The sequence below is a fragment of the Balearica regulorum genome, chromosome 1, assembly GCF_011004875.1.
Source record: "Balearica regulorum gibbericeps isolate bBalReg1 chromosome 1, bBalReg1.pri, whole genome shotgun sequence".
Lineage (NCBI taxonomy): Eukaryota > Metazoa > Chordata > Aves > Gruiformes > Gruidae > Balearica > Balearica regulorum.
This window is the reverse complement of record NC_046184.1, coordinates 147,764,449-147,788,884: the sequence shown is the minus strand read 5'-3', so window position 1 is coordinate 147,788,884 and position 24,436 is coordinate 147,764,449. Positions and strand designations below refer to the sequence as shown.

At 46.3% G+C, this 24,436-nt stretch overlaps 2 protein-coding genes across 9 annotated transcripts in view; both read left to right on the top strand.

Annotated features, from left to right (window-relative positions):
* Positions 1 to 15: 15 nt before the first annotated feature.
* Positions 16 to 19,673, top strand: CREG2 (cellular repressor of E1A stimulated genes 2). Of its 7 annotated transcripts, XR_012832740.1 has the most exons (5): positions 26 to 519; positions 3,435 to 3,604; positions 14,967 to 15,080; positions 16,907 to 17,476; positions 18,845 to 19,673. XR_012832740.1 is itself a non-coding variant. In XM_075738268.1 (4 exons), exons 1-4 carry the CDS (start codon positions 118 to 120, stop codon positions 6,825 to 6,827), a joined length of 873 nt encoding a protein of 290 aa, XP_075594383.1. In that variant the 5' UTR covers positions 16 to 117; the 3' UTR covers positions 6,828 to 10,562. The 7 variants fall into 7 exon arrangements, 6 of the variants coding, with proteins under 6 accessions (XP_075594383.1, XP_075594378.1, XP_075594399.1 ...); XM_075738268.1 differs by lacking the exons at positions 14,967 to 15,080; positions 16,907 to 17,476; positions 18,845 to 19,673 and adding exons at positions 4,896 to 5,002; positions 6,634 to 10,562 and having other exon boundaries at positions 16 to 519; XM_075738263.1 differs by lacking the exons at positions 14,967 to 15,080; positions 16,907 to 17,476; positions 18,845 to 19,673 and adding exons at positions 4,893 to 5,002; positions 6,634 to 10,562 and having other exon boundaries at positions 16 to 519.
* A 2,542-nt stretch (positions 19,674 to 22,215) lies between these two features.
* RNF149 (ring finger protein 149) overlaps positions 22,216 to 24,436 on the top strand; it is a 32,741-nt gene continuing 30,520 nt past the window's right edge. Inside the window, exon 1 of one of the 2 annotated variants that reach the window (XM_075738254.1) lies at positions 22,216 to 22,865. In XM_075738254.1, coding sequence (XP_075594369.1) covers positions 22,406 to 22,865 — 460 coding nt within the window. In that variant the 5' untranslated portion in view covers positions 22,216 to 22,405. The remainder of the gene's footprint in view (positions 22,866 to 24,436) is intronic. The other variant, XM_075738251.1, reaches the window with a different exon arrangement.

The window sequence follows — 24,436 nt, the reverse complement described above, 5'->3', positions numbered from 1 at the left end:
GGGGGGCGTTGCGGGACGGGCTGCGGGCGAAGCGGCCGGGGCGGGCGGCGGCCGCAGGAGGGTGCTGCGGGGAGCGGCCCGGCCCGGCGCGGCGCGGTGCGGGCGCTGCCGCAGAAGATGTCGGCGGGGCGGCGGCTGCCGGCGTGGTGGTGGCTGCCGGCGCTGCTGTGGGGCGGCGCGGGGGGCTACGTGGTGGTCAGCTCGGTGTCCTGGCCCCTGCCCGAGGGGGGGACGGCGGCGGACGAGCTGCACAGCTCCTCCACCGAAGAAGCGCTCCCCGCGCTGCTGGAGGAAGCGGGAGGCCTCTGGAAGCAGAGCTACCCGGCCTCGGCTTACCGGGAGGACGCGGCCCTGGGCTCCGGGCCGGCGGCGCGGCGGTCGGGGCAGGGGGCCGCCCCCTCCAGGATGTTCTCCTACCGACGGGAGGGCGGCGGGGCGCTGGGCCGCGCCGGGACCGCCCGCTTCCTCGCCCGCTACAACACCTGGGGCTTCGTGGCTACCCGGGCCGCGCAAAGAAAGGTACGGTGCCCCCCGGTGCCCACGGCCGCGGGCTGCCGCGGTCACGCGTTACCCGCCACCGAGCGCCAGCCCCCCCCGCGGCCGCCCGGCGCTGTCGCCGGGAGCGGCGATTTGGTCTGTTCCCCCGCCGGCAGCGCCGATGTCAGCAGCCACCAAATGCGCGGAGGAAATAGTAAAAACTCTTTCTAGGAAGAGAAATCACGTTTGGAGTACTGTAAGGGAGGCACGCTAAAAGAACACGCTAGAGAGGGACAGAGAAAGGAAGATCTTTAAGCCGGAACGAGAGCTACAACGTTGGTTTTGGAGAGAGCCTTTTCATCCCCTGCAGCACCCTCCAGCCCGCTGCCTGCCCCTGTCCCGGGGGTGCCCGGGCCCGAGCCCCCTCTGCCTCCCCTGGGCTCTGGCTGTCACCCGGAGAGAGGGAGAGAGGAGGAGGAGGAGGAGGAGGAGGAGGAGAGCCTGCTGGGCTACCACAAATTCTGTCCGTCCCACAGCAGTCCAGCTATACCGGCTTAATGGACGATTTTTCCGTCAGGAGCGTTAAACAAAGCTGGGCTGCACTGGACAATCGGGAGAATCAGGGTCGTTATTTTTTCCAGCTTTAAAACATTTCCCTTTTTAAAATGAAAGGTTGGAGTTAGACACAGCATTCAATACCACTCAGATTAAAAAAAAAAAAAAAAAAAAAAAGCAAGCTTTAAATCTCCCTTGAAAGTATTCACAGATTGATTAATGTACAATTTTAAAAATAGAAAAAGTTAGAAGCACATTAAACTTCAGAAAGCTTGGCTGAGTTAGTGGCAGTTTATGCTATTGTGAAGTACAAAGCAACAGGTTAAAAAAAGATACCATTAAATTAATATATATGTACACACGAGAGGCCTGCAATTCCACATCAGAAATCCCATTAAATCATGATCTTAACTCTTCTGGTTTATGGTCTTGCCAGAAACCCTTGGTGGAATTACAGCCATAATATAGTCTGCAGTTGGCTGTCTCCAGTTACAACACAAAAATAATACAGAAATATTGGGTTCATAATAAAATTTGGAACTGATGAGGGGGGTGTTGCTGCTGTGGATGGTGAGTTATGCTGCCTGTGATCCCAGTTCTTTTCGAGAATCCAGTGTAACATTAACCACGCACGACAGACTGAGCATTTTAGGCAACGAAAACATGTTCTGCAGTATTACTGACAACTACTACTTTTTTTTTTTACGTTGTAAGTCTTAATAATAAACAAGTATTTTTCATTTCTAAGTTATGCAACTTCATTAAAGCATTCCTTCTAAGGAATACTAACAAGAACCATTTATAAGCACTATGATCATTAAAATTTTAAAGGCATATAAACATTAAAAATCAGAAAGCATGCAATCCAGGTAATAACATGATCCAGGGTTTTCTTATTTACTATTCATACTTAATTTGATTTTGCCGTAAAGGATTTATGAGTTACATTGAATTAATGTATTGACTGATAATTTTACTATTTAACATCTAATTGACCATGAGGAAAGAAATATCTGAGGCCATGAAAAAAATAGTAATTCATTAAGTATCTGTCATTGCGATTTATAATGGGATGAAAAGCACAGTAAGAATATAAATCATTATGGAGAATATTAATGTGTGTCACTACTGGGTGAGGACATTTTTGCATGTGTTATATCCACTGTGAGTCGTGAGTCAGTGCATGGGAGAAAACTTTTTGAAAACTTGGTTCCTTGGTGTCCCTCCTCTGACACGGGAGGAAGGTTTGCTCTGGCTCGCTTGGTGGTTGAGACACCCCCTCCGCCCCATAGCTGAGGTTCCTGCCCAGGCAGCTGAGCTGACATCCAGCTTGACTTCAAACGCAACTCTAGCTAAAACACCTTCCCCTCTCTCATGGCAAACCGATGCAATCACATTGCAAATCAAGGCTAAAAGGAGAGGCAAAATTAGCAAAACAGGCAGGCTGGTTTAACCCCAGCTGGTAACCAAGCACTAAGCAGCCACTCGCTCACCCATCCCCACCCCAAGGGGATGGGGAGGAGCATAGAAAAAACCCTTGTGGGTTGAGATAAAGGATAACAAAGGAAGAGAATAATAATAACAGTGGTAGTAATAATAATAATAATAATTAAAATAATAAGTAATAATATAATAATATATATATGTAAAACCCAAGTGATGCACAGCAATTGCTCACCACGTGTGAAAGGAAAATAAAACAACCTGATGCCCAGTCTGTTTCCGAGCAGCGATCCCATCTCCCAGCAGCTTCCCCAGTTTATATCTGGAACATAATGTTCCATGGTAGGGAATATCCCTTTGGCCAGTGTGGGCCAGCTGTCCTGGCTGTGCTCTCCCAGGTCCTTGTGCACCTGGCAGGGCATGAGAAGCTGAAAAGTCCTTGACTTAGTGTAAGCACTACAACTACCTAGCAACAACTAAAAACATCAGTGTGTTATCAACATTATTCTCATACTAAATCCAAAACACAGCACTAATACCAGCTACGAGAAAGAAAATTAACTCCATCTCAGCCAAAACCAGGAGACAAGGCAAAATGAGGCTCTGTGTCCTTTTGGATTTGAGAAAAAGTATATCAGCACTGTTTTGGAGTAAACATTTCTTGATGCTGATGACACTGCTTCTATTGCACTTAAACATTTTTAATTTTGTAGTTCCTTTAAGCTCAGTGGAAGAGCTGATGATCTCTTTAGTGCCATGGACAGGACTGGAAAGAAGAAATAAAGAGAGATTTGTTTTCATAGAAGCATGATAGATCTAATTTAGAAGAAGGTCTGTCTCATGATGACAACAGAAAGTGGGGGTTGCTGTCCTCTCTGCTAGAGCCCTTGAGGAAATCCCTGACATTGTAAATCATCTATGTGCAAAGCTGTAACCAGTTCCTGATTTGGATTTTGCAGATCCAGGGTATGCCCTATGGGAACTGTTTACTTCTCAGTGACGGCCCTGTCAATAACAGCACTGGAATCCCTTTCTTTTACGTGACGCCAAAGGATAACACTGTGGCAGATCTCCTGAAGAATCCCATGGCTTCTCTGACCCTGCCAGAGGCAGACGGCAATTTCTGCAGGTAACAGAGTTTTATCTGCCTATTACCACCTCAGTGAGAACAGAGACCTCAGAACAAAATGCTGAGTCCCCACCTTCAACATCCTGCTTTTAATTTTGGCTCTCACCATCAGCTACAAGCTCCTCCTTAGCTTTGTTATGCAGTAAGTTCCCCCAGTAAGGCATGGTAAAGAAAAGCAGAAGTGCCATTGAAGTATATTGTAGCATCAACAGCTGTAGTGGCTTTCAGCTGGCACATTAACATACCTAAATTTTAATCTCTTCTTGGAGGTGCCAGATAAAATTTAGGTGTTTAAGATCCCATTATAGGCCATGGTGATCTAGTCAGTAAAGTCCATAGAGTTTTGCGAGCTATCCAAGTCACAGTAAAGGAGACACCCTTGCTCTGCTGAACTCAGCTTTGGAGGCCCTGCTGATTGCGTTGACAGGGCTTTAGCTCTCCAGGGTCTGTAAGGGGACCTCAGGCTCTCAGCTCACAAATTATACACTCAGCACCATGCCACTCAGTCTAATTTCCACCTCTTCAGAGGGTACAATTGAATATGATGTCATCACATATTTTTGGCACCTTGTATGTCATAAACGGTTGGTAAACAATCCCTTATGTAAAGGAAGCTGGGTCTGAGATTTGCTGATCTACAGCCGGCCCCACGTTTGTCTCTAGAGATAGCAGTGAGTTGACTTCTTTCTTCCTAATCACATCTACAATGAATAACTCCAGATCACTGAAGCTCTATGTGTGTAAAATGTACGTGTGTAAACTTTAAGATGATTCGACTTTCCCCTCCATGCTTGTCTCCTTGGAAAAGACGTATCTCTGCCAGATGTTTGTTTACAGTCAAACATGTGGCAAACTTGGCTGGGTCACCCTTGTGTGGAGTGTTATTTCCAAAGGCCTCTTTACATGGCGAAGTTCATGACACCAAAATTGTGTCAGACGGGACTCTGTTACCAAAGCAGATCTTAGCTGATATTCCAAGGAGAGGGAGGGAAGAACTGGAAATTACAGGCTGCTTCAGAAAGAAACAGGATTGAAAGTTTTTACCCCAATTTAAGGTCCTTTTTGGGGGAGGAGAGGTTTATCTTAAGAACTGGATCCCAGATTTCCCCAGCGGGGAATTGCCTTGGCCATCATCCCGCCTCTCAAGCCCACTAGCTGAGAACAACACTGGAAGAAGCAGTGAAAGACAAATATAAAGCACGTTACTGTTGCCCTTGTCTGTATTTGTCTCCAGAATATACTGTTTTCTTAAGAGTTACACAGTGGCAAAATGAAACTTGGCCCTAAGCAGTAGGAGTGATTTCAGGCTCACACCCCACTCCCAAGGAATGGAAATCATGGCTTCCTCTTGCAACGTCAAACACCTAATAGGGACCTTCCATCGCAACGTTTGCCAAGGTAATTCAGCTTTCAATGCTTGAGAAGGTCAACAGAATGCTGAAGCTAAAACCGGAATGGTTCTGCTTGTTCCTTAAAGTTATTTCATTAAATATTCTGAATGAATAGTTTCAAATTTAAGTAAATGTATCAGGTCTTTCATAAAAGGTTAATGGAACTTACTGCTGCTAAGCTCTTTCATTCAATCAAATAGTAAGCTGAATATCTAGACCAAGTGCTTAAAAATGTACGTTAAGCCCAGTGTCCTAGCACCTACCCAATGCCCTGTTTTCAGAGGCTTAAGACTCAGAGCAGTTTCCATTGACGATAACTGCTGGTGTTGAGCACGTCTGAACACTACACACCCACTTAGCCACTTAAGTGTGGCCTTTCATCCCCGACTTTAAACATCCACTCTTGAAAGTCTTTGCCTTTTATGTTTTAGCAACATCACCACCCGATTTACTTGTTTGGGAAGTGCCAAATCACCAATAAAAGAGAAATGCAGCGTGATTTATAGAAATATTAAATTCATATACATCACAACCCTTCGAGAATATTTATTCACTGTCTTTCTATTAAGTAACTATTAATTTCCAAACCAAACCACTACCCTTTTGTTATGTGTGCCAGATATTTGCTGCTGTTTGTCCTGCAGCCAGGGCAACCTGGATTCTGCCACCTGACCCTCTAGTCCCCTCCGCAGCCCGAGACTCTGCTCTCTGGAGAGAAGAGCTCTCTGGGCACCGCCAAGGAGCTAAACCTGGATTTCCAAGGCAGCGTAGGCCAAACTAATTATGAGTCATCACGTCCCTACTCTCCCTCCCTACCACCAGTCGTGTGGTCCCTCCCATCTCTCTCTCACATCAACTCTGGGCTTTGCCCAACCCGGAGTTGAAACATAAATCTGAAGCAAATTAAGCAAACGATGAGAATAAGGTTTTCTGCCAGTTCTTCTTCCTCTCTTCCCATAGCTGCTGCTGCTCCTGGCCGTGCAATGCCCCCCCTCCCTTCAGCTGACCATATGGTGGGCCTATTTTAGCTCAGTAACCCAGCAGAAACCTCTTCCCTTTTCTTTTTTTTTTTTTTTTTTTTGCTGGATTAGATGTCCACTGGGTTAGTAACTTGCATCAGCTCCCCAAGAGCCAGAGGAGTGCAAAGGAGAGGGGAAGGGAGAAGGTGGAGGAAAATAGGACATCCCCATTTTAGCATGTAACCATACTCTAAATGTTGAGCTTCCTACTGAATTGAGTACACAGATTCAGAGTCTGATCAGTGCTGCTTGGGTTATTTATTTTGTTCTTACATTCAGTTTGTTTTTCATTATTTCTGGTGTTCTCATCTGGAACAGATGATGGCTGGCATTAGTGCAAAGAACAAGCGATACAGAGAATCAAAAGCTGGGGCATTTGCTGAGCGGCAGCTTGTGGTTTTGATGATAGCTAGGAAAATGTGAGCAAGCTTTGGGGCTGTCTCACAGCCAGGACCCAGGTGGGCACCGGAACTTTAACTTTCGTCTTTCCCTTCCCCTTGCAACCAGGGTCAGAAATGAATTTATATTTTAAACTAGCAGCCTATGAGTGATTTTTACAGTTTAAACTAGCGACATATTTAACTGCAGCCCTGCACAGCGTCCTACCGTTCCCCCACAGAGAGGGCTTCTGCGGGCAGCGTGACAATGAAGAAAAGAAGAAGGGTGTCCGGGCTCTGCTGCCAGTGTTTGGGGTTGCCTGTCCCCAGCACCGCCCGCAGCACTGGATGTGCTGCCAGTAACACGGCCAGCTTGCTACCTCTGCCACGGGCGGCCCGAGCATCCCTTCGGGGTGCGCTCTACCTGCTGAGATAGCCAGGCTGCGCCACGCAAACAGCATATAGCGTCCTTAGTGCACAGCTTTATGCGGTGGCTCCGGTGTTGTATAGCAGGTTTCTTCCTCTGCTTTACTCACGCTATGTGAGAGGCAAGATCTTTTACTCTGAAAGACCTCAAGTCCTGCCAGTATTAAGATGGTATCCGTGAGGCTTCCTTTGCAAAGGAAAGTGTCATTTATAGATGGTTTTAATACCAGTTCTCTTAGCCAAGGGCATCATTGTTTTGGTTTCAAAATAATTATACAAAATAGCTAAATGAATAATGCTCTGCATGAGAAAGTTCATCCCCTTGTATGCCGGCAATGTATTTGTAGCTTGTTTTCATGTGGAATTTTATTAGAATTTCATTATTAACCTACTCTGAGTTGTAAGAATTAAAATAAATGTGAAAGCTAGTCGATGCCTGTAGTCAATGCTCCTGAGAGTATTTGGCACTCCCCTGAAAAATGCTTCTGACCTACTGCACGCAAAAGAAATCTCTGGCCTTTAGAAAGAAAACACAGCTGACATTTCAATAGTCTTCTTGTATCTAATGAGTATCAAGTGACTTGTGTGCATGTACATCAGTTTGATATTAAATTTATTTAGTAGCGAATTTAATTTGTTTTGTTTCAGAACAGACTCCAGTTTCAAACCAGGACAATAAATATTTTCACTTTCGGGCATGTGAGGAATACAGAGCGGCATTTTTGGTGCTCCAGCCTTAATATTTAATCAGCTGGAGAGAAAATTTGAAAAGCCTGAACTAATAAGAGAAATAGCATTTAATAATGAAAGAGAGTGAGCTGCAATGCATCTGAATAGGCACTAATTGCAAGACATTAGAATGTTGCAGCTACAGCCTGGATTCCTCATCTCTGACTTAGAGATTGCCATTTCCCAGAGGGAGACGGGCTGTACTTCTCCGAGAAGGGTCTCTGATGGCCAGGCTACAGCAAGCATTCATTAGTAACTATGCTGCATCCTATCTGAAGGCTGATAAATGGATAATAGAGGCAAGAAAAATTAAATGCTTCAGGGCTATAAATAGACTGAGCTGGCATGTCTATGCCACAGACAAGCTGAAAAGATTGACTCCCATTCTTATAGCTTTCAGAGGGAGCAAGACCGAGCCCGTCATTAAAGAATAGAGCAGCTATTGTTCTAAACACATTTCCCAACACACAGGCTGCTCAGAGGATCCCTCTTTCCAAGTAAGCTCCAAGGCCTGCCTCATTACAGCTGCAGTCTGGAAAACAGGCAATTAATTTTACGCGTGTGTCGCCTCCTTGACACCAGGTTCAGCACATTCATAGGGGCCTACTGCAGCTTTCTTAAAGAGGGAGCAGTTACATGGCTGGATTTCTCACAAGGGAAAAAGAAAGAAAAGCAACGAGCTTTGGGGTCAGTCCATGCGTTTGTTTTCCTTTGCTATTAGTTTGGAGGATGGTGTTTCAAACCCACACTGCAGACTGTGAGTGATTTTGAAGGAACCAGGTTCCTCTCCTGGTTTACGGCCTGCATCAGGAGTGGCTCCATCACAGCCATTTTACCCACCAGGCTTCATCTCCTGCTTGAGGTAGCAGATTGGCATGACCGGGCAGACATCTTCAGTGGAGATAAGATGGCTCTGTAGGTTTCCTAAACTCTGCATTGAAAAGGCTGACGGGAAGCACTGAGCATCTCCAGAGCTTCTGGGTACCATGGGAAGAGGAGAGTAATTTGGTGGGTTAGGGTCCCTGCTGATCGGCGGCACGCATAAACTGCTGACTTCATTCCTGGGCAATCCTAAAAGACGCTAAGCCTGCTATGGGTGGCAGACAAAACTTTTGAGATGTCAGTTAGACATCCAACACATATTTACCTATGGGTTTGTAGAGTCACTGTCTGTTAATACAAGGGTGAATACAACAAAGAAATTTGGCACTGCACCTTCAGGCAAAGAGAAATGAGGCATGCAGAAGACAAAGGCGGAATCCAGACATCCCTCAATTTTTGAGATCTACCTCCTGGTTCTGTGGCACAGACACATTTCTAGTTCTGGTATTTATGTTGGCCCTTTTTAGTCATATGCAAATAATTATGTCAGTAGCTGTTCCTGAAAAATCTGTATTTAAAAAAATCAGGAAGATACCAAATTAGAAAGTCAAATATGAAACCTACTATCATCATGACCCAGTGCACACAATATAGCTCTAAATTGCTATTTTTTTTTCCTGTATTCGTAAATAACCAACTTCCCAAAATCCCTTTCTAGTGAAGTAGTATGTGTTTCTCTGACTCTGTTTACAGAAATAGTTGATGCTGTGATTCTTTTTTTTTTCCCCTGTGAATTGTCTATGGTTAAATGGTCTAAAAGTTTCCTGTCTGAAACACAGAGTTCAGCTAAAGAAATGAGCTGTTATTGTCGACATAGACAGACGAACAGACTGACTTCACTTAACAAACTCTAATTAAAACATTCTAGGAAGGATTATCTTCTAGGAAGAGTGAAATTATTTAAAACATGAAAACAGGTATACTACGAATACAAGCTCACTTAGATGCAGAATAGCCATTGTACCAATACTCTCCAGCTCCCAAGCCTGACTTCAGATTCAGAACAGAAGACTGCTCTTCCAAAAGCAAAAGCAAAGACGTCTTTTATCTATCTTTGCTGGCTCTCAAACACGGCTGATAAGGAAATTCTTGTCAAAGATCAGAGCAGGGCAAGGCAAAACTGCCCAGCCGTATCCGGCAGAAGGCCAACAACAGCTTTTCAGATTATGAAATTGCTTTCAGCAGAGATTTTGTTTGACGTTCATGCCATGCAGATTAGCAGCACCAATACGTTTTTTCTGCTTCAGAGTCTCTGGTATTTAGTGGTGAGCAAATAAAATGTATGAGTAGGATAACATGCTTTTCAAATTTAATCACGTTTATGAATCAAAATTATAAGCACTTTACAATAATTCTCTGAGGACATAGCATTTCCTCCCTTCCTTTCTGTAGATTTTAGGGGACAAAAAATTCCTATGATGTAATGTATATGCTAGAAAATAACTCTGAATCGTCACCTCATGCCCAGTTTGGAGCTAGGCGAAGAGGAGCCCTGCGCAGGGTGACAGAGTTCCTACCTTGCGTCCGTGGGAGGTGGCAGGGATGAGCTGTTCAGCAGCCAGTCACCACCTCCTAATTACATGGCTTTGTATGGCTGCTGCTGCCGCCACTATAGGAAGGTCAGGATGTATGGAGACAGTCATTGCTCTTATGCCGCACATGAGCTGCATGCTCTGAAGTAGGAAAAAATGTAGGAAAACTCTTCTCTGGGGCTTTCTTCTTGGCTCTCTGGCTCTCCTTTTCTGCAATAGGGGAAAGCTCTTTCCCAACTTCTTTTCTCTTCCATTCTGCTCAAGAAATAGAGGGGTAAAAGCAGCGGTTTCTCACAAGGCAGGGAGAACTGCTTCCCGGGGAGATGGGGAGGATTTATGGATCCTGGCAGGGAGGATGGAAGGTCCTGTCTCCTCAGAGGGGTGGAGGAGAAGGATGGCAGCACATCTGTGGGACAAGGAGGCTGGGGAAGAAGAAAAAGAGAGATTCCCTCCACAGATTCGTGCTTCCTCCCCCAGTCCCTGGAGCATTACTGAACCCTTCCACCTTCGTCCTACCGATTCCCTCTCGGGGACATCTGGCTCTCCTTCCCAAGTGCCTCGCAGACTCCTGTTTTGCCTTTACTGCTGATCCGTGCCAGATCTGTTTCACCTCACTAACGGGTTGCAGAGGTGGAGAATGAAGATAACACTCAGGGATACTTTTAGTCAGAAACCAGGAGACAGAGCATGGTTAGTCAAAGCAGAGATCTCAGCTGCAAAAGGGAAGCCTAACAAAATCCCACCATCATCGCTTTGTGAGCCAATATAGCTGCATCAGCCCGAACTATGGCTTCATCAGATCTGGACTTGGCTAGTTGTTGTATAGGAACCTTCTAATTAAACCCCAAGAGATGGCTAGTGTAGTAAACAATTTAATGAGTAGGTGGCACTCTTTACTCTCAACCGCTCTTGAACCATGACCCAGAAAGTGCGGAAGTGGTACGTAGTAAAATAAGTGGGACGTGTTCATCAGCAGTGCGCTTCGCGGCATCGCATCGCTGTTGGGAAACGTGTTTCGCTTTGACACAGACTTCTCCTTAAGCTCAGTAAAGCTGGCACCTTCGTAAGCAAATGCAGGTCATGCTGTCATCTCACATGCTTGGAAGAGGCAACTGCCTGGACTGGGTCGAACTCTGCACACCTAGTTTGCTCACCATAACCAGAAGAACAGAGACAAACAATTCTCTCTTCACAAATCAGATGAATAATTAAGATAATCTTTCTTAATGCACTGTGTTCTTATAAAATGCATAAACTGAATCTTTTTCCATTTTAATCTGGCTTCCCTCAGTTTCTGCAACAAGGTGTATGTATTTTACAGAAACATTAAAAAAAAAAAAGTTCCCTATTGCTTGGTCTTCTTCCATAGTTCCCTGCTTTCTCTTCCCCTTAGTTCATATTTTATCATAGCCTTATGAACTTCTCTCCAGGGAGACAGAAGACCTGATTCTGGTAAAGACAGGGCCTGAGAAGCCACCTCGGGTTTCCTCGACAGAGGGACAGTGTCACCGGCATGCCGTGTCTCCCCATGGCTGTGCCCTCCCTCGCCCCTCATCGTTATGGTGTATAAAGCTGCTCCTCTGCACCTACTTGTTCTTGTGCCAACAAAGATAAAAGGAACCCAAGGACTGGGAGCTGAATATCTGTTTATTTATATAGAAGGCAAGAAATGACTACTGAATGCATGACTAGACCTGAACAGATATGAGGGAGGAATAGTTTAGTAAATATACCTATTTATCCCTGGTATCCCTTTATTATCATTACTAAAATATGAGATGTATCCATGGCTATATCCCTTTCTTCCTAGGAAGCAAAGCCTGCACTTACATTAGTTGCACTGGTAACTCCACTGAAAATTCAAGACCTGTTCACAATGGAGTTAGAAGTGGTAGCTGTAAGTTTAGTGATTTTTGATCGTTTAGAAAGTATAAAAGTAAGCAGACATTATTAGGGAAGTACTAGCCAATATGATGCAGAAACAGATTTACTTGAGAATATGAAGGGCTCCTTTGATAAAGAAAATACTCTAATGCTAATGTAAGATGAGAATACAAGGTTCCTATTCTGAAGCAGAAAACCTGTGAGAAGAGACAGCGCTAAAAGCAAAGCCAACAAAGTAATAACACAGCGTACCGAACTCAAAGGTATCATTGTCCTGTTCAGCTCTTCCATCTACCATCATCTTAACAAATAATTTGTTTGCCTCATTTCCCAGAAAAACAAACTGACCCTCGAGAATATTATTCCAACAGGCACAATTCAGCCCGAGTAACTTTTACCAGGAATGATAGCATCGTGCACGTGAGTTAGTGTAACACCTTGACTCACGAGAGAACAACTCAGAGAAAACTGCAAACAGAAGAAGGAGCCAGGGCAAAAAAACCCAGAAATAAAAACATTGCAGATATAGATGTACAGTGTGTGGGTTTTGTTGTCAGCCAAATATGCGGAGAGCAGTTTTTCCTGTAAATCGGGGAAGAGTCACATCTGACACTAGTCCCGTCAGGCAAAACCATCTCAGCGAAGGCAGGCAGGATTCACTGCTTAACCGCAGCAACGTCAGGTCTATTGCCTACTCAAAATCAGCAAGGACGCTTTTAGAATAAACACATACTTGCACAAAAAGATCAAATAATTGTAATCTGAAAAGCTGTCAGACCAAAATCTCTCGCTGCTCCTGATCATGCCCAAATCTATCACCCTGTGAAATGCCAACATCCTTTAACAACAATCCCTTTCTAATTCCTCTCTGAAAGTAATTAACAGCGCCTTACCTAGGAGCTATACTCAAGAAAGGCACTTGCAAACACGCCTGCTTTTCCCAGCTCTTCGGTTGTTTTGCGATACTGTTAGGCTCCGGAGGAAATGGTTTCATACACACAGATACACAATTTCTAATTTAAAGCAATCTTCTGAACTGAAATTTTATCAGGGAGAAGTCCCTTCCCTTCCATAGTTTTAAGAATCATCTAGTTAAATATATAAAGGGTGTTGATACGGTATTAAGATTAAGCACAAAAGATAACAATAGATCAGGAGATCACTTCAAACAGACTTTAAGACCCTGCTATCCAGGGCCAGCACTAGGCAGAGCGTGGATCTGCGCTGCCCTGGCTGCCGGACACGCAGGCTCTCGGCTGACGCACGCTGTCTGTGGGATCCAGCTCCTCTCTGCAGCCGCATACACTCTACTCGCCTATATTTATTCATGTTTCAGTGGGTGAGCTTCTCGTTGGACCACGGAGGCTGAACGGCCACACACCACCCAAAGCTTAGGGAAAAGAAACGCCAGGAGCTGCGGGTGTAGCTCCCCGGGTACGGAGCTGTGCTGCGTGGGGACAGGATGCTCTCAGGCCACCCGCAGCCAGCTGTGAACTGCATCTTCAGCGTGCTGTAGGAGCTAGCACCGAGGGTCTGCAGCGTGCCAAGGTTACTGTGTAGACAAGTTTGTACTCTGAATACACACTGGTAGAAATAAACCCAGTGCCAGGGTAGGGAATGCAGATTTTCAGGTACTCAGAACACCATTCATTTATTACTTCACAATTTAAAAAAAAAAAACAAAAAACCTAGAGAAAATTAGACCATTATTTATTGATGTGAACAGAAAGTTTGAGCTTGATCTTTGGCAGCTGCCCTTCCTCCCATACAGAAAGCGTGGTGGAGGAAAAAGAGTATGAGTGGAGTTTGTCCAGAGGTTGTTAAGCTGAACACCCCTACAGAGAACTGCTGCTCCAGACTGAACAGGATGCTGCAAAAACATCCCAGCGATGATGTGACTGCAAATGGCTCTTTGGAGCTCAGGCTACAGAGGGTGCCAAGTGCTTACTGAGTATCCGTCAGCCCACTAGACTTCCTTGCGTATCTCTGTTCATGGCCCTATCTATAAAAGCAGATACTTTATCCAGTGAGCTACGCAGTCTTTCATAACCATCTGCGGGGAATCTGCAGGTGTTAAATTAGCTGCAGGAGGATGCCCATATGTTTCCTGCATGCAACTGACACATATTGAGAATTATAACAGAAAAAAAAAAAAAGCCATTGCAGATTGCACGCAGTGTAAGGCTAAAGGGCTCAAGCCAAGATCTTTAAGTAAAATCGCGCATGGATGAGGTATAATTTACTGTGATTTGCTGCTTCCGATTAAAACACAGAGAAGGAGAAATGCGCTCTTCGTTTCCTAACGTAGTTTTTCAGGCTTATGTTATTGTGTGGGCAGACAGTCCCACGAGGTGCTGAGCAGTCTCAAAGTGCTGGCAATGGGACTTTGGGCTGCTCAGCACTTGCCAGGATCAGGCCTTTGCAGTCATTTTGTACAACTTTTATTATTTTTTGGTGACTGGTCAATTTACTTATGATGTATATCATTGTATCGTATATGTCAGAGTTGGCAGTTGCCCCACAGCTACTAATGGGAGTTATGTATTATTGTGTATAGAAAGAGCCAAAAAGCAACAAGTACCTTCCCCTTCCCTGTCTCGGTCTGAAGGATGAAGGCACTTGGAGAATTTTTTTAATAGATCTTACTTGTCTCTTTGGTGTAAAGCAGTTGAAAAAATAGGTAAAATTGAGCAAGGATTGAGTTTCTAGGATAGCCACAAGGAAAAGGCTTTATGTTTAACACACATACACGTATGCACACTGATTGTGTAGGCATAGGCACAGACTAACCATCTCACTAGTTCTCTTCAGAATCCTGAATTAAGGGCGGTGCCTATGTCTGGGAAAACTGCCATTTTCACAATTTTTACAATCTAACATATATTAATCCAGTTTTTTAAGAGCATAAATTAAGTAAATCTCTACAGCAGAGATCTCTATCAGGTGCGTATTCTTTCAAGACACCCCCCCCTCCCCAAAATGTTACAGCCAGGCGTAGACAAGACCTGCAAGGCTTGACAAAATATTGCAGCTTTTTATATGCGAGCAGGAATTCATATTTCTCCAAAACCCTTAAGAAAGAAACCAAGCTATTACACGTGAGCGTTTTTCTCTGTGCACAGAAAAAATGTAATTGATCCAGAGGATCCAAGGTGCGCCAGGCTGACTCTCACGGGACAGATGGTCACGGTGCCTCCGAAGGAAGTGGAATTTGCCAAGCAAGCAATGTTTTCCAGGTCTGTATGTAACAGGCACGTAGTAGGGTGCAACCCGCAGGTTTGAGACAAATATGCGGATGCGGCCCTTTGGTATGGAAAATCTGAGAAGTAGCAAGCCTGATCTTTACTTTGGGGCCACGAAACGTGTTGGCTCCTGCGTGGCTTGGAATGACGGGCAGAGCTGTGTGACCTCCTTTTAACTCTTGAGGTAACGAAATATGGAAATGCAATTAGTCAGTGTTGGCCTCTGGTGAGGCACGTGGCTTGTAATCTGGGGATTACAAAAATATTTCACCTGGCTCTGAGGAGAGATTCCATAAATCCGGGGTGTATTTGTTACCTTTAATGATTCTTCCCCACCTTAGGACAGGTAGTGCTCTTCAGCCACAGCCCCCTACTGTGTATGTGGGGGGGAGCTGCCTTTGGGCTTGTGCCTGTTTGCAGGGTGGAGCTTACGGGTTTATTACCTTTCCTGATGTACCATGCCAACTGCTACCAAAGCCGTAATATTTAGAGAACACAGTCTCCTTTGAACAGATGTAAGCACAACCCTGACGCATATGCACACACACCCAGGGCGTGCCCCTGTGCTTTCCAGTGGGTCTTCAGAATAACAGGCATGAAGAGCCTGAACGTTAGCTGGGGCACACACCTCCCACACGGCCTGCCAGGGATGGTCCTCCAGGCGTACCCTGCCTGGTCAGTCAAATACTGATGGGAAACTGGGATGAGCTGGGATCCAAACCAGCCCAGAGGCGATATGCTCTCTGGCCTGCTGGAAGGGGTTAGGGTGGGACTCTGTCAGCAGGTGTCCCATCAATAGCAAAAATGGGACCAGGGATAGATGGGGGCTATATTGGCACACAAGCCTTTTTTTTACAAAATTTGCAGACATCAGATTCCCATGCGAGCCAGGGTCCACCAGCACCTTGGGAGCGGATGGTCCGCTGTCAGAGAGCAAAAGCCAGACCGACACGGTGAGGGCTGCCGGGGGTCACCCCATCCGATGCCATCAGCAGCATGTCAATGCCGCAGTCATGAGTGCTCAAAGGGACAACTCAGAAAATGGTGGGAAACCCCAGCTCAACCCAGAAGTTGCCAAACCAACCATCTCCTCCTCAGTAGGGTCCTCTGCAGGGGCAGAGGGACACTGGGCCAACCCTGACCCAACTTGCATCGCTTCCCCCCGTGCTCCTGTGAACACGGTGACTGGAGCTGTTGCATCCGCTCCGTGCACCGCTGCCAAGCATCCCACAGGATCCTCTGCAGAGGCACCCGCGGGGGCTTGGGGACCAGGCGTCTGCACCCAGTATTGCTGTGGGAAGGGACTCTTCAAGCGAGCTGTAAGGGCAGGCCCAAGAAATGAGACAGAAATAGAGGACGAGAAGGGTTTAGCAGGCAACAGCTCAAAGAGGTTGTGCTCTGCCCTCTAGCTAGTTTTATTAGCTCTCCTGACATACCACAACAACTGCTACCAAAGATGTCATATTTTCAGAACACTGTTTCCTTTGAACAGATACAAGCACAACCCTGACACAAGTTCAGAGAACCTCTTCTAACTGTTTTTCACTTACTTAGAGACCAAACAACATCTGCCTTTGGAGATGGGCTTCTGCAAGGGGGGAAGGTGGTGTTCACTGGCTGCCCTCATTGGAGTTCTCACCAGACTGGGGTGTGGAAGGTCATAAACCTTACTGGAAGGGAGGGCAAAAAAGATGAATGCTGGTGGTTCTCAGATCTCAGGTTTCACTCTGGCTCAGCACACTAGGCTGAAGGAAAAAAAGCAGACTATGCATAACCTTTGGCACATCTTTTAATTTGTTTTCTTTTCTTTGTCCTTCCAGGCACCCAGTGGTAAGAAAGTGGCCTCGCAGCTATGAGTGGTTCTTCATGAAAATGAACATTGAGCATATCTGGCTTCAAAGTTGGTATGGAGAAGTTTCTGCCATTGCAGTAGAAGAGTATTTAAGAGCAGTTCCAAGTAAAGGATGATTGAATGGGCTTTGAGATAGAGATCTTCTGAGTTTCCTTTCTAAACACTTTTAAAATTTCATGCTGGATGGTTACTTTACAGTGATTTTTTTTTTTTCCCCAAAAGCCTTCAAAATAGCCCTGTCTTACATGGAGCAGAGTGAAAATAAACTAACACAGACTTTCAAATTATAGAGGAGAGGTGGATACTAGCCCTACCCTGCAATGTACAAACGTGTCATTTCAAACAGGCAATGCATCATCTTGAATGCTGCTTAAAAATGCTTTCTATCTATTTGTTTTGACTTTTATTGCTATGCACCCACAGGGAAACTACAGGATGTGCTAAATATAATGTTCTGATTTACAGAAAAAGCAAATTGCCTACTCAGAAACCTCTATGCATTGTGGAGGTATTACTGCTGCTTGGTCTCCCTTGATTTGTAAGTACTCTAACATAAACTTAATAGATGCAAATTTAGATATTTAAGTTTTAAAAAAATGTTTTCCTAATGCTGTCCTCATTTGCTAACTTGTATTTTCTACATGTGCTTTCCCCTAATTATCCAATTTGATATTTCACTTGGAAATTGAGTAGAAATTCTCTCTTTTAGTAGAAAAAATGCAAGCAGCTCAAGCAACACAGCTCCAGTATAACTTGTCTCTCACTGACACAAAGCTGGTTAAACACGTTAAGGGTCCAAACCAAATCAGCCCCATAAGGATTATCCCAGTACAAGTATAAACATTCTCCTAAGAAGAATTTAAGCAAATGTTCTCGGCTAGCCTGTTCCTGTTATGAGGCAGGAAAAGTCTTTTTAATAGCCTGTAGTCTTGATTTTTTTTGCATCCCTTCTCCAGCCACCACTTTATTTTTAACTCATTTCTGCAAATGATTTTTGTAAACCATCACTAAGTCATCTAGGGGTGGAGCCAATCCCTTAACTCTCTTTCCTCACCAAGTTTTAAAGGGCTTGTTCTGCATTTATTTTTTAAAGAAGCCCAAAGATAGGTAGATATTTCAGGCCATGAAATTCATTTTCCTAGTGTGGAAAGCGCAAACTTTGTCCCAAACACATTATGAATAGGCATCTCATGTGATAACACCAGAAGAGTTCAAAAGTGTTTTATTCACTGTCAGCCCTTTCTCTAGATGTCCTGGTAAACTTATTCTGCAGTTCCTAAGGGTATCACAGTAAGAAATGTCCCGCAGCGGCTAACCAGCCAAGTCATTACACAGTTTGCAAACTGTACAGCTGTTCTCCCTGTTCCACTAAGAAAGAGACACACTGAGATGGGCTTTCTGTGCCCATGGAGAAGGTCTTCCAGCATCCCTGGGAGGGCACCCAGGCTCTGGACGCCAGCCTGCGCCACAGCTGAGCTGAGGAGGAGCCTGGGTCCCTGGGCGAGTGACCTGAGCTTGTACAGGTTAATCCCTGGGCAGAGCTCAGAGGCGGCTGCATGAGCTGTGACCAGCTGGAAGCCAATTAAATGTAGCTGAGCTTATTTTCATTCAGACACGGAGAAGAGGGAGTCATTCCCGGAGCGGAGCTGGGCACCGTGCTGGTTTAACTACCAGGGGCTGCTTAGCTCCTGGGCAAGTTCAAGGCTCCGGGCATCATTACCATTCCTGATATTCTGTAAGAATCAAATGTGGGGGAAAAAACTTTGTTTTGACACTTACAAGCATTTTTTTTCTCTTGTCTCATTGCCAGAGACTCTGTTAGTGCAGATCTTTTGCAGAGGTAATTACGCAAAAGGAGGAAGTGTCCTGCCTGAATCCATTTGCTTTTTTTTTTTCCTCTTGGCAGATGAGCAACATTTTCCCATTTGAGTTTGCCCCTGAATCTTGTACTGCGTAGTACTGAAGCAAAATGACCCATCCTGTACAGATTTACAGAATGCCATCATGTGAAATCCTCCTCGATTTGTATCATTTTGCCATGGAGAGCTTTGTCCTTTATGGATTTGATACTTTACCCGTTAGGATTAATGGGACTCTTAAAACGAAGCTTTTAACCCAAAGAGTGTTACAGAGATATAATAAAATCATAGTTCCTTGAGACTGTAAAGGGTCTGATCTTGCTTCAGTTCAAGTCAATAGCAAAAATCCCATTTATTTGTTGTGCTTTAATTATTAGATCAAATAAGCATTTTTATAACAGGTCTTGATAAGCCCTTATGAATTTACTAAGCATTTAAACTAGTTGATGAGTAATTTATTTCCATGCATTCTGTATTTTAGTTATTTCTGTAGCTTCCCTCAAAAAGCTTGTTGTGCAATGTGTATTATTTAAGACTTTAACTGTGGTTTTGCAATATTTGAGAGATGCACTTAGTCATGTCTGTATACTTGCTGAAAGAAAGACAAAAGTTCTGAACTTGGGTTCTCCCTTTTGGCTAATTTGTGCAAACGTAATGCATGTACAGGATTTAAGCATAGCTAGTTTGAACTGCTGCTCGTATTTAACCAAAGAATGCTCCGTTTCTGATGAAATTTTCATCAACTCGGTGGATGAAATGCAACCTGTCTTGTTTCTGGATGTGTATTGCAATTTGCAATGTATTTTGATTTCTAAAGATACCGAATGTTAACAAAATGCCTATTGAGAAGAAATGCAAATAAAACAAATTCCAAAGCAGAAACTGCAGTTAGAATATTCGTGAGCCTGCAGTACAGCATTAGCCAGAGTAACTGACCTTTCGCTGACAGCCATTATCATTTCTATCTGATCTGAACATCTGCTCTTTTTTTTTGAATTTTCCAGAACCAAGCTAATTTTTCTCAAAGTACTTCTGGGAATTGAGACTCAGATCTGCCTTGGTACAGCCTCGCTTTTCTCTGGGGAGAAAAGTCTAGCCAAGCACCTTTCATTTTTCCTTCATCTTCTCATTACTGTCAATTTTGCTTTCACCATGGCAGTTAAATGTCACTCCTAACAACATTTGCTCTTCTTTTCTGCACATAGGGACTGAGCACTCACCTCTCAGGTGTGCATTAATGGTGTTTTGGAAGTTTCCTCAGTGCTATTTCTTCCCTTGCCAGCCTTGCTCTTAAAAGTTCTTGTTACAGCTTGTTCCCTGCTGTCTGCTTTTCCTCTGGCACGTTTTCTTAAGCCAAGGCTGACAATTTACCTTCTCATCTTGCTTTCCCGCGCCATCTCCTTTCAACAAAATTCAAGCTCTCCCACTAAAATTCCCACTTCGTATCAGATGAAGGTTATAGGAAACAGCCTGTGTTTCCTATTTACACCTTACAGTCTTTGTCTTGCCACTGGCTGGACTGCATTCGCTGTGAAAACTGTGACAAGAGTTTCCTAACCTGTTCAAATCACAGTCAACATCAGTTTCCTATTTCCAGTGACTCCATATTCTTAAATGAACATTTCCTGCAGCTGTTCTTTTCCTTTGTACTGACTCTTTTTACTTTTATCCCGTTTCCGGAGTGATGCCTATTCTGATTACACTAAGTATCTTTCATTTTTTTACCAAAAAAATCTCATTTGAACAACATTTTTGGACTCACTAAAGTACTGTCACTTTTCTTGAGCTGCTTTTTGCCAAACGTTGAATTTGTGCTCCTTCCAAATTGTCTGTCACTTGCATCCTTCAACGCGGCTCACCCTTTACCTGCCTCTACTCTGCCACCACCTCCATGTGCCCTCTCCCATCTAACTTTCTCCTGCTCCTCTGTTGCCCTATCCTCTTTTTCCCAATTTTTTCTTCATTAGCTCTAGTTTTTCCATGTTCTTTCCTCAACTTCCAATTCCTTCTCCACAGCCCCTTCCACGTTACTCTGCTCAGTCTTGGCTGTCTTCTGGATTTTGCTATTTTAATCTTGTTTTCACAATACTCAAGAGTCCTAACACTGCCAAGTATTTTGGGAGAATGCTAACTAAAGAGTTACTTTAAAGAATACTTTGGGCTCGAAGTAAAATGATTTATTTATCTGTGTATTTGTTTATTTAAACACTGACTCTGGAACAGAAATGGGAACATACTGGCCTTGGTGCCAAAACAGAGTAGGGCAGTTCGCCTTCTGCCCGAACTATTCCAGGCTCTACTAGACCCCGTCTGCGTCAGCAGCCAAAACATATAATCATGATTAGGAAGAAAAGGACATTACCTAAGTTTGACAATGTTGTTTGACGACATAGGTAATAACGACTGATCACACAACTGTTGACTTCTGAAGGAAAAACAGGTGTATGAGACCGTTCTAACATGACTGGTAGCTGGTGAAAACGAGCGACCCATTTCAGAAGCTGGAAAAAGGTACAGATGTCTTGTATGGAAAAACAGGTAAGACTTTAAACACGTTTATTTAGCAAGAGGTATATATGAAATATTTCTATTTAATGGAAAACGAATCCATAAACCGATCTTGTTTACTCAGTACCTTTATCTCTTACGTCACCACGTTTTTCTCCAGTATTTTTTCACGTGGTACTGACCCTCTCACCAGTTCCCACCCTCCCGAATCGAGCTCCCCTCAGTACGCCAGCACCGGCGCCTTTCCCACCTCAGCTCTGCAGCGCCCGCGGCCCCTTTCCCCCCGGGCACACCGCCCCGGTCCCGGCGGGCTCCCGACCGCCCCTTCCCGCCGCCGGCCCGCCACTCGCCCGGGCGCACTTCACCCTGGAGCCAGGGCCAGGCGTGCCCCGCACGGTGGAGTCGTGACTAATGTAAATTCACGCGTGTGTCACTCGCCAAATCGATGGACCGGAATTAAAGCTGGCACCCATCGCTGGGGTTAAAGGCCAAGCCACGTCGAACGACTCCTTGGTACGGGGAGGCCGCTGCCGGGAAAGCCGGAACGGGGAACTCCCGGCGCTGGAGGCGCTTTAGGTTAATCCCCCGCGGGCACCGGTTGCGCGCAGATGGCCGGCTCGCCCCCCTCCCCCGAGCTGGTGCCCCCGACCGGGCCCGGCCCGGTCCCTCACCGCCACGACCGAGCCCGACCGAGCCCCCCCCCACCCCGCGCCGCGGGGCGGACACGCGCCAGCAGCCTCGTGGGGCGGGGCCGGCGGCGAAAGAGGCGGGGCGCTCCTCAGGGCGCGACAACGGCCGCTCACCCCGCCCCGGCTCCCTCCCTCCCCCTCCCGGCATCCCTCGGGGGGGAGGGGAGCCCTCCGGCGGGGCGGGGCCGCGCGTGCGCGGCCGGTCCGGCGGGGCGGGGCGGCCCGGCCTCCGCCTCGCCATTAGCCGCGGCGGCGGGCGGGCTCCGCCCGGAGCGGCGGGGGGGGGGAGGTTACCTGCGCGGCGCGGGGCGGCCGCGGGGCAGAGCGAAGCGCGGTAGGCGGCAGAGCGATCTCCTTCCGCTCGCTCCTGTTCGCGGCGGGCCGCGTCGCGGCGGCGGCGGCGGCCGGGCCATGGTGCGGCGCGCCCGGCTGGCGCTGGTGGCGGCGGCGCTGGTGGCGCTGGGGGCGCCGGTGGGTCAGGGCGCGCGGGCCCTGGAGTGGTACACGGCGTGGGTGAGCACGGCCTACGTGGAGCCGCTCAGCAACCGCACGGTGCGGGGCAACACGGAGAGCGGCCGTTACGGGGACAGCTCGCCCAAGGAGAGCGCCCAGGGCCTGGTGGGCATCCCCCGCGGCGCCTCGCCCCGGCACATGGAGGGCTGCGCCACCGACACCGACTACGACGTGCCGCTGCCGCCCGGCGGCCGCGGGCCCCCCGAGGGCGACCCGCCGCCCTGGATCGCTCTGGTGGCCCGCGGCGGCTGCACCTTCAAGGACAAGGTCACCAACGCGGCACGGAAGCGGGCGGCCGCCGTGGTCATCTACAACGAGGCCCGGTTCGGCAACAGCACCGTCTCCATGTCCCACCTGGGTGAGCGGCGGCGGGGACGGGGCGGGTGGCGGCTTTGTCTAACGCGGGTCCGCCTCGGTGGCGCGGGAGCGCGGCTCTGCGCGGTGAGGGATGGGGACGGGGGGAGGCAGAGATCCCCCTAAAAACGGTACAAAGAGCCGGGGTTCTGTGTCCTTTTCCCCTTTCCTTTAAACGGTCCTAGGAAAACGCCGGGACCGTCTTCTATCTTGTGAGTTACGGCCCGGGCGTTAGGGAGAAGACGCGGCGAAGCCATCGAAACGGGTGGCCGTGTAACAGACTGCGGTGGGAGGCATGGCGGGGGGGGGGGGGGGGGCCGGGGACGGCACACGGCTTCATTTAGAGCTGCCTTTTTGCATTCCTGACGGAATGGCTACAGCCGTGGCAGGTAGGCTGCTTTCCTCAGGTCGTGAGGAAACACGCCAGGTATCCCGAAGATGCCGCCTGGTGCCTTTGAAGTCATAGCCGTAGCTATTTGAAGATAGCTTTTGGTACAGGCTTTATGGTAGTAGCTTCATCGTCCTCTCCTGGGCAGGTCTGTAGGGGACAGGAGAGAGAGATAAGCATCAGGTAATTCCTGACCGCTTGCGAATGTGGTAGGAAAACTGAAGCCTAGAGAAGGATGTTGACTTGGCTTGTCTGAGCCTGCGGATGATCTGTAGCCTACAGAAGGGGTCTGTGATTTTTGCTGAGATAAGGACCCAGATGTTCTGTCGTTGCAGTCTGTGCTCAGGCTATGACACTAAAGTCTTGCTGGGTTTTTATGAACATGACAAGATCAAATGCTTAAATCAAAGGGGGAAAAACCTATTAAAACTCTGCCATAAAATCTGTTTGCATTTGTAGACTTGTGAGGAATTGGAAGGTCTTCAGAGGGGGGTATAAAGACAAAGCAAACTAAGTAAAAAATGCTGCAGATGTGTTTCACGCAGTCCTGGTACAATGAGTTTGTTAATGCCCAGGCTACTTTTTTGGTGGTAGGGAGGAGGAAGACCAGGGAATCTATTGAAATAGAACTGTAATTTGTTTCTACAGGAAACAAATTTACTTTTTTTTAATAAAGTGAGCTGAAAAATCTCAGTTAAGGACCTGTTGCTTCATAGCACGTGTAATATATTGGGTGAAAAAAAGGTCTCTCTTCTTGGAATCCCAAGTGGTACCAACTTGGAGGTTGGAAGTGTGATTACTCTTCCTTTTAGCCTGCTGCTTGCTTGGGTAGATCAGCCTGGCCCATCTCTTGTGTTCTTAATCCACTGTGAAAGTGAAGGTGGGATGCTATGTAAGATGTACCTTTCGATTTTGATCCTATGTGACAATTAAGGTACTTCAGGTAATAATTCTTTCCTCTTTACCAGCTGTCAGTTTCTTTTTCTTGTTGTTACTCTGTATTGGCCAATCAGTACAAAATTATTTTTCCTTCCTGTGGGAATTTTCCCATGTTCCTCTCCATGCCCTGTCATAGCCTCTCATAAATGTTATTTGCTTTTTTTGTGGAATTTCTTCCTCCTTTTCTCATCTTGCTTATTTTATCAGATTTTTATGGTTTTCTCTTTTTCTGCTATCATCTCTGTGCT